The sequence below is a fragment of the Pelodiscus sinensis genome, chromosome 2 (genome assembly GCF_052426305.1).
Source record: "Pelodiscus sinensis isolate ZL-2025 chromosome 2, ASM5242630v1, whole genome shotgun sequence".
NCBI lineage: Eukaryota > Metazoa > Chordata > Testudines > Trionychidae > Pelodiscus > Pelodiscus sinensis.
The window spans coordinates 185,407,500-185,417,614 of NC_143053.1; the positions used below are offsets into that span (position 1 = coordinate 185,407,500).

The window sequence follows — 10,115 nt, forward strand, 5'->3', positions numbered from 1 at the left end:
CATCCCTGGGCAAGGAGTTCATAGATCAGTGTGCATTGAGTGAAAATATACTTCCTTATGTTTGTTTTAAACCCACTGGCTATTAATTTAATTGGGGTAAATAACACTTCTTTGTTTTTTCTCCACAACACTCATGATTTTGCCCACCATCCCCAGTCATCTCTTTTCTATGTGGAACAGTGCCAGTCTTTTTAATTTCTCCTAGCATGGAATCTGTTTCATTCCCCTAATAATTTTTTATCCTTCCTTGTACCTTTTCTAATTCTATTAGCTTTTTCTGGTAAGACAACCAGAGCTTCATTCAGTATTCCAAGTATAGATATACCATAGATTTCTACAGTTGCATTACAGTATTTTCTGTTTTATTATCTATCCCTTTCCTAATACAGATTAAACCTCTCTAATCCAGAATTCCATGGTCTGGCATAGATGGTAAATCCATGGATGTTCCAGGGCCAGAGCACTCAGAGGGAAAAATTAGTGGGTGCGGAGCACCCATATAATGCCAAGCTGCATCCCCTAGCCCCGCTGCTTCCCAGGTCCCAGCTGCCCCCTAGGGTCCCGGTCCATGCCCCGCACTGCTCCGACTGGGACCACAGAGGGAAGCAGCTGTGGAACTCTGGCTGGGGCCAGGAGTGGAGCACCATGACTGGGAACCAGGGTGAGGGACTGGCAGCCAGAGCCCTGACTTCAGGGGCAAAGTTTGGATGTTCTGTGGCACCCCCACACTCCCACTTCCCATACCTATAAAGACTCTGCATTGACATTCTCTGATTCAACACAAGTCAGGTCCTGAGGCGGCTGGATTAGAGAGGTTCAACCTATTGTTGTTAAAGTTGGGGGAGGGGGGAGGTTGGTTTTGTTTTGTTTTGTGCTTTTTGTTTATTTGTTTTAGTGCTACTTCACATTGAACTGTAATTTTTTTTCAGAGAACACTCCATAATGACTCAATCTTTCTTGAGCAGTAACAGATAATTTAGATTCCATCATTTTGTACGTATAGTTGAGATTGTTTCCAGTGTATTACTTTGCACTTATATTGAATTTCATTTGACATTTTAAGTGGTGAAACTGCTTTCAAGAACATGACTGTTCCTTATGGATGGGCAAAAAGGCCAATGTTACAGCGGATCGCTCATATGCATCAAAATATTCCAGTCACTGTGATTTATGGAGCACGTTCTTGTATAGATGGTAATTCTGGTAGTACCATCCAGTCTCTACGACCAAATTCATATGTAAAGACAATAGTAAGTGAATTATTTTAGCCATTGTTTTTTTCTTTAAGGATTTATGTTGATTATGTCCATTTGTTGCCTTATTTTGTGCCACCTCTGGATTGGTAGTCTTATGGTTTAAAACTTTGGCTAGGAAACCTGATCTGATTTCTATAACAAAGGGTGGGAGAAAATAAGTATTCTTTGAGTTCTTGCACATGTTCATTCCAGTGTAGGAATGTGTGCATCCCATGCAGTTGTTGGAAATTTTTCCCTTAGTGGTTTCTGTTGGGTCAGCTCTTGCACCCTTTGGTGGTGTTTACTCAGTGTAAGAGGCCCTGCCAATCTGTCCTGCTTCAGTTCCTTCTTACCTCCCATGACAGTTGCTGAAACCTGTCATTGTTTAGGCCACCTCCTCTCTTAATGTTTTTTCTAACCTTTCTGTGTAAACAGTTCTCATTTTTAGTAGTTAGTGTAGTTTGCTTAGTGTTGGATAGATTGGATATATCCTCTTTTAGCAGAGTTGTCCTTTGTCCCAGCTCCAACATATGCCTTTCTCACCAGGGTTTAAGCCTTGTTTGTCATGCAGCAAGTCTGTGCCTGTTAGCGAACTGCACTCGAGCTGTCTCAAGTGCTTAGGGGAAGCTCATAGGAAGAAATGCTACCAAATTTGTAAAGAGTTCAAGTCCCAGACCCAGAAGGAGTGCACTACTTTTTCAAAGGTCCTTCTCATAGAGTAGCCTTAAGACTAGACTCAAAGCCATGCTCAGACTTGGCACCAGTCACCTCTCCCCGAATGCAGTGTGTTCCTCCATCAGCATGAATTCCTCAGCATTGATCATCTTCACTGGCACTTAAGAAACACCACACGCATCAGAAGAAGAGCTAGTCTTTGGTGCAAAAGGACAAAGGAGATATGGAGAAGGCAAGACCTATGGTGGGCTGCTATTAATCACTGGTGCTGCATCTCAGAGTGCCTGGAGCCCTGGTTTTGCAGCATCCTATGATACCCACTCAACACCATGAGACTAGATGTTTTGCAGTCCCATCGACACCTTCATGGCTCCAAGGGATCATCTAACCCTGCCAATACTGGGCTCTCTGGAGGGTTAGGACTTGGCACCATTAGTGCCCCCCAAACACCAGGGAATCGATGCCAGCACTGTAGCAGATGTCTTCACTGACAGCCTCAAGGTGCCCGAAGCAGCCTTCTTCAACACCCAATGGCATAGCACTGCCCTTGTCCCCACTAGGGATGGGCTTATTGGTTAACTCTCATGGTTTTTCACGCACCCACCCACCCTTCTCTCATGCTGCCTCTGATACAGAGGCGGCAGGGGGAGGGGAAATGAGCTGGTGCTCGGGGGAAGCCGGCTTAAAAGTAAGGCTGTTAAATTGCTTTTATCTGGCTAATTGTGAAGACGATGCAATTTGTATCGACTACACAATTAATCAATAAGGTCCGCTCTGTAGAGCTGCAGTGGGTATAGCTCCAGGAGATGGCTCGAGCCGGGACTGCGTAGTCCAGTAGAACCATTAAAGGTTCTCGGCTCTACAAAGTCTTAAGCCTTTTCCTTTGTTTATTAGCACAGGTTCCAATTCAGGAAATCTGCAAGGCGGCAACCTGGTCATCAGTTCATACCTTCACAATGTATTGTGTCATTGCACAGCAATGTGCAATGCCCATTTCAGCTGGACAGTTCCAGTCAGCCTGCACTTGATCTCCAAACTTACCTCTGGGACAACTGTGGGTCACCTACATTGGAATGGATATGTGTAAGCCTTTCTGTAATGTTGTTCTTTGAGATGTGTTGCAAATATCCATTCCAAAACCCACTCTGCCTTCCCTTTTCAGAGGCAGTTGACAAGAAGAAACTGAAGGAGAGTAGGGTCAGCAGGGTCCCTTATACCAGAACTATGAGCAGGTCATACAGAGGGTGCTAGAGCTGACCCAATGGATACCAGTAAAAGAAAAATTTGTAACAGCTGTGCTTGGGTTGCACACATCCCTATATTGGAATGGACATGTACAGCACGTCTTAAATAAACACAATTATGGAAAGGTTAGTAACTGGTTTTATCTCCATTTTTTCACATGGAATAATTGCGGCTCAAGAGAGAAGTGACTTAGCAAAATCAAAAGGAAATTTGCTGTGACATTCAGAATGTTCTAATGAAACGTTTTGTAAAGAAAAAAATACCTACAGTCTAAATTTTATATACTATTCAAGGAATTTTCAATTTGATAAATGTTTCAGTTATTTTACGTAGTGCATTCATTTTTATTGTGTAAGTGATAGTCATTTTCTGCTGAAGATTTGGAAGTGCCTTCATTTGAGTTATTGGCAGAAATACTTAACTTTGTCTTTCCAGCCAGTGCAGCTTTATTTATAGATGTGAAGAGAGCTGTTTTTTAAGCTATGCGTGCTTATATCCTAGACAAATATTTATACACAAACTGGACACACTTAAGAATACATTTCATGTAGTTACTTATTCATATTCAGAACCATATTAGACAGCTTTGACAGTTGAATATGTAGAGCCCTGCCAATTTGCAGATATTCACGGCTCATTTTTGTGGATACAGATGTGGATAAAAATGTTGGTATCCACACAGGGCTCTATGAATATGGATGTACAAGTTGAACTTCTCTAGTCTGGCAACCTCAGGACCTGACCAGTTCCGAACAAGAGAATTTTCTGGACCCCACAGTAGGTCAATATTGTCTAGCAGCATTACCAACACTTCCACTGCTTACTGGGCTGAGAGAGGACATTTAGGGGTAAATTAGAGCTAAATAACAGCACAGAACAATGAGAGCCAGGACTGGTGGCTATAAACAAACTTTATAGGACTGCAGGAAACTTGGCCGCACCCATGAAAAGTGGACATCTGGTTAACTAAAATCATTCTGGATGACGGATGTTTCCAGATGAGAGTTCTGGATTAGAGAGGTTCAACTTGTACAAGTTACTTTTGTGAGTTGATCAGATATTACTGCTATGTAGTCTTCCAGATATGACTGGCCAGAAACTTACCCATGCCCTAGACATAATATATTGTAGGCTATTAAGTTAAAAAGATTATAAAGACTATGTACATGTATGAAGTAGGGTACATGGAAAAGGGAATGTGGACAAAATGAGATTTTTCTCTCAATTTTCTGGTTCTGTAGTTCAGCCATAAATAATGCTCCGTAGCGTATAGGAGGATTAGGTAAGTGTCATTTCAAATCATTTTAAAGAGAACTTGTCCTCCTAAAATGGTGACACATGTTTGGGAACAAAAGTATTTATTAAAAGCTAACATTCTAAAGTTAAGATGTCTCTTACTGCTTAACAAGCAGACTTCCTATAACAGAAGTTACTGTTAGAGAGTATGGAGTAGAAGGGTAGAACATGCATGAGTCGTTCAAACAAGTATAGCCAGTCTACTTGGGGTTTTCTGACAGGAAGGGATGGCTGATTTATTGTCGTATTCTAATTTAGGTTAACATTTTGTCAGCCAGAAGGTGAGTTCTAAAAGGCAAATGGGACATGGAAAGAAAAATGGGGACATTGAAAGGCTTTCTTTAGGATGAGAGAAGTACTTCTTCCAATGTCTCCCTATAGCTGCTATTCCTGTTCTTGGTGCAGTGTTTATTCTAGCATATAAGGGGAGATCTTTATTTCTAATTTTAAATTTTATTTTGTGCCTGTTTCTGTAGCTTCCTAGTACACCACTAAGATTAAGCTGCTTTACCCTGTTGGCCTGCAGGGCTGCCTCCTTCCTGTCCCCAGCTGGGGCTCATGTAGCCAGGAAGCCACCTGCGGCTGAGGGGAGAGCCGGGGCTGCTACAGCCTCAGCCCGATGCTCCATGACAGCCAGGGTGGGGAGCTGGGGCTTCTGTGGCCTCAGCTTCGCCCTCCCCAGCAGCTTGGGGTGAGATGGGGCAGCCTCCTCCCAGAGAGAAGGGGGGTAGACCAGCGTAGCGAGCAAGGGACACAGCCTCCTAGTTTCTTAGAAAACTTGTCTGTATTCTTAGAAAGGTAGATATGTCCCAAACAATAATTCTCCATCTGAAGTGCAAGTGAATTAATTTCTGGGAAGGCAGGTTCAAAAGAGGATAATGACCTCAGTATAAAATTAAGGGCAAAGAGTTCAGGTCTCTCTTCCAGAAAATACTATGAAATGGCCTGCTTTACCAGTCTAGGCATGGAGATAACTAAGTTATATTTTTTTAGTAAAATTATCTATTCAGGAGTGTGCCAGCAAATGTGATTTTCAGCATCTGACTTGACTTTTCCCTGATTATCATAGCAGTTAATTTAGAGGGTTGAAATGACAGACAAGCTGCTGCCACAATCTAGAAAATCCCAAGCAATTAAAGCCCTCAGTTCTTAATCATCTACTGTACTATTTCAGTCTTTCCCAGAGCACACGCTTCAAAGAGTTGAAAAACATTCTTACATTTTGCTAGTTTCGATGGAAGAGCACCAGAGAACCACTGTCCAGATTTTAGGGGCAAGTTGGAGCTGCATTTTAATAGAAAGCTTAAATTGTGAAACACAATTTCAAAGCTCAATTTCACAAAAACCTTATTGGTAATAAAGCAGGTTATTGAATAAGCAGTTGTTTTATTTTTTTGTTTTCTTTTGATTACTCCTTTGTAATAATGATTCCTCAATAGAAAGAACAAAATTTCTTCCTTTTTTTTCCCCCACTCAGTTTACACCTCCTTTGTAGTTGCTTATTACCTTCTCATGCCAGTAGCCAGCCTCACAGCCGAATCAATATGGATTGAGTGCAATAGGCTGTCAGTTTTTAAAATCAATGTTCTTGTCTAATGCGTATTTTAACACTTGTTAGATTTGTCTGATTTACTATTAGCACTTGTCATTGCAAATGTACAGGAGTTGGCACCAAGACTTAAATTAAAGAAACCTAAAGTTATAGAAACATTTCTACCTACATTTAAACATCTTAACCGGAGATTAGAATTTTTTAAGTGATAATCAGGCCTCTGATTTAGGAACCTATTTGGAAATTTTGGCATTGCATTTTTTGTTCAGGATGATAAAAAGAACTTACAGTATGACCAGACATGAGGGAGAGTATGTCTGTCTCACTATGTAGTAACAGACTCGTGATTTTGTGTGATGGTTTAGATGTTTTTCCCATGTCATAACGTATCAGGATTTGTAAACATTCTCTTTATTCTGACTTTTTTCTTTTTCTTCCTCTCCCCTCAGGCTGTTCTTGGTGCTGGTCATTATGTATATGCTGATCAACCCGAAGACTTCAATCAGAAAGTAAAAGAGATATGTGATTCTGTGGACTGACTGCATTCAGCTCTTTATTACGTTCAGTCATACATACAGTTTATAGCAATACTTTGTAGAACGTTACAAAATGCAGAGCTAGTCAAGCTGGCTCTGTTAGCACTGTTTCTTCCAAGAAGTCACCTGCACACTTAAACCACTTAGTGCCTTTTGAGTGGGAAATATTTTAAATGGAAACCTTGTACAGTTTACTATGAGATTTGTCTTTAAATATTTAGAGATGTTGCTTGTCTGTCTGATACAGTGAAAAATATAACTAGTTTTTAAACTGGGAAAAAAATTAAATTGATTGAAATTTGCAACATTTTGACCACTTTAAATTATGTTGCCTTCTAAATCTACTATAAGAATTTATATACTCAGCCATTATATAAATAATATATTGTATAAAGATACTTGGTTTCTTTATAAACATTCATACTTGGCCAATGCATTCCAAGTAAGAATGTGAAATTAATATATTTCTTAGACTTTGTGTATGGTATTAACATTTTATTTTGCCATGGCAACAGGTTATGAAGTAGGTGTTTGGAGAGTGGCAGGGCCAATATAATTAGCACGGTTTGTCATTGGAAATAAGGTGCATTGATGCCTGCAGTATTCTTTTGGATGTTTGATTCTTCATAAGACATTCTTTCATGTATCTAATCTTTAGGGAGCTTCAGTTTTAAGAGAAGGTCGTGTTGCTGACCCTCATTCTTCCATGAACATATTTTTCTGCAGAATACAATGGCTTGAAATGCAGAAGTGGCTTGCTAGTTGCACAACCTGTTTTTATGTTGATACAGTTATCGGAAGACCTGTTGTCAGGCCAAATCTAATGGTTTTAGAATTGCCCATTTTGATTAATACCAGGAAATATTTGTCTAATAACATTAACCCTGATCTTTCTCTTTCAATATTAAGCCTACCGTTTTCACACATGCAAATTTTTGGAATACTGAAACTAGTCTAATTGAAAATGCTACAGAATATTGAAGCTTAGTAGAATCCTTATTGGATGGGATATTAGTGGAATAAATAGTATCAGTGAAATAAATAATTGCTGTTTTTGGTAATTATTTATGAAATATTTGGCTAATTCAGTATTTCACAATTGGAGCTAATCTACTCTCAGATTATTTACAAAAGACTAATATTTCAACATTAGTTTTCAGGTGCTTAGTAAAATACATTGAACAAAGTACTTTTGACACTTTTTTTAAGCTAAACTCTGGTTTTATTTTTCAAAAAAAGCAATTTTAGTTTTACATAAGACTTTTTGGTTTCCTTTTGAATGTTGGAATAACTACAGAATGTATCTTGATCCTTTATATAAAATATTTAACTAGTTTTATCACCTTCTGAAAGTTTAAAAATTGTCTTGAAAATCCTTGCTTTCCATATTATGATTACATATAACAAATCTTCCCATCAGATTTCACCACAGCACAGTCTTTCTCCTTCAGGAGATGTTTATACAGTGCTATGAAAACATCAAGCAGTCCATGACTGATGGAACTTAACTAAACAGCTGAATAATTTAATTGGAATAAATTAAAAAATTGAGTTGCATCTTTAATTAGCAAATATAGATTTATATAAAATATCAATATTTTCTAAAATTTGGTGTTCAAAATGGAGTTACAGGGTATTTTTGTACCTAAGTCATAAATTAAATGGCAGCATGGCTAATGAATGTGGTGTTCATGAAAAGTTTTTTCCATAATTATCAGTGTCTAATTTGCATTTATCAACAGTAGAATATTCACAATTAATTACAGAAAATGACATTTTTTTAACCAGTAAAAGGTGGAACAAATTAATACTTTCAGATAGTATTAATATAGGGAGCTCCAGTTTGTCACATCTAAGGATGTAAGAAGGTGAAAAAAATTTATGCCAAACATGAAAATATCTCTAAATAGACCTTGTTTTTTCAAATCTAGTAAAAATCACTGTTTTATGCAAGTTTTCCACTGTCAAAAATGGCATTAAATGTTTGTGTGTTGCTAAGGAAATATCTATTGGTAGGTGCTTTTATAATAGATTTGTGTGACTACTTTTGCTTTCCCGACATTAATTACCGCAACTGAGCTAAACCATCCAAAATGTGTAAAGAGGAAAGTTATAAGACACATTAATTTTTTACCTCTCAAAACTCTTAGTCATAATTTGTGCTGAACTGGAAACTTGAGTATGGTTAACAGGTAACAAAGTTTCTCATCTTCTGGCTATATGTACAAAAGGAAAGTTTGTGTGTATGCCCACTTAAATGAAAGGAAATGTTAAATCTCCTCTTCCTGAACCTTCATACTGCAGTTTTAAATGTAATTGTATTCTGATCTCACTGAACATTGACAGTACAACATAATCTATTACAGTATTTTAATATGCACCTTAGGCTGCTTAGGTTATGATTAGCTCATATTTTGGATGATTAGGAGCTACAGCACTTGTAATCAGTTTCTCTACAGTCCCCTCATGAAGTGTGAAGCTCACCTCCTTCAAAAATACTGTTTCAATATTATGAATAGAAGTTAGAGTAGCTTGAAATACACTGTGTGAGAATACTGTATTATGATTATGATGTTTTTACGGGTACTTCAAAGTAGCAACGGCATCACAGAAATGATCACAGGTTTTTCTACTATAATAGCACCAAAATTAACACTTGACTGTTCACAACAGCCAGGGTGTGATGTAACAAAGATAATCCAAAGTATTGATCTGATAAAACTAAGATTTAGAAACCATCTCCAAAACACTTTCTACCTTCAAAGATTGACAGAATACATTTTATTACATCAATGTACTAATGTTTTGTTTGCGTGATCTACTTCATTTTTGTTGTTTGTTGAAGCACATCTAATTAGTCTTAAACTCTGAATGGGATACTTTGGAGAAGTACTCTGGTTTTTCTTCAGATCGCATATATCTTTTTATAACACTGTCATATTGTAAATCACTTACAAAAATTACAGTAAAGCAGCAGTTTGTTTCTGATCATGAAATGGAACATAAAATAAGCATGTGACTTGGTTTGTATTGAGCATGGAAGAGGATCCAGATAGGTTAACTGATGCCTCCTGGTTCCACTGTAGTTAGAATTATGCCAATGTTTTTGTTATAAACCCTGTTTCACAAGGTTATGTAACTTTGGTTATAACCATTCACTCTGAACTGAAATGTCATAGCTTCCCACACTTACTGCTGTCCCTTACCCCACTCCCTTTCTCCCTGCCAAAAATGTAACTAACTTTTCAAATACATATTAAATTGGAGAATATGAAACTTTTCTGGGTATATAGTGTGGGCAAACAACTATACAAAAGTCTATTTCACTTGTTCCAATCAAAATTTGAACCTCAAGTGAGAGGCTAGAGTCACTAGATTTATGCAAAAGTTGTAACCAGCCCATTCTTTGTGGTCATCCCTGCCTCAGTCAATTGGAGAAAGAATTAAAATAGCCATGGAGCAAGATTATGGGACCAAACGAATTCCCCCACAGGCCAGTAGAGAGAACTATACGTAAGCTTCTAGGCAAATACCAATTAAAGTCTTTGTATGTACCTAGCTTCAGCAGTCACCGTT

At 38.2% G+C, this 10,115-nt stretch overlaps 1 protein-coding gene across 1 annotated transcript in view; it reads left to right on the forward strand.

Moving 5' to 3' along the window:
- Positions 1-9,815, forward strand: part of ABHD5 (abhydrolase domain containing 5, lysophosphatidic acid acyltransferase) — a 34,990-nt gene extending 25,175 nt beyond the window's left edge. Inside the window, exons 6-7 of the mRNA XM_006125612.4 lie at positions 1,064-1,250; positions 6,453-9,815. Coding sequence (XP_006125674.2) covers positions 1,064-1,250; positions 6,453-6,542 — 277 coding nt within the window. The 3' untranslated portion in view covers positions 6,543-9,815. The remainder of the gene's footprint in view (positions 1-1,063; positions 1,251-6,452) is intronic.
- The last annotated feature ends 300 nt before the right edge of the window (positions 9,816-10,115 follow it).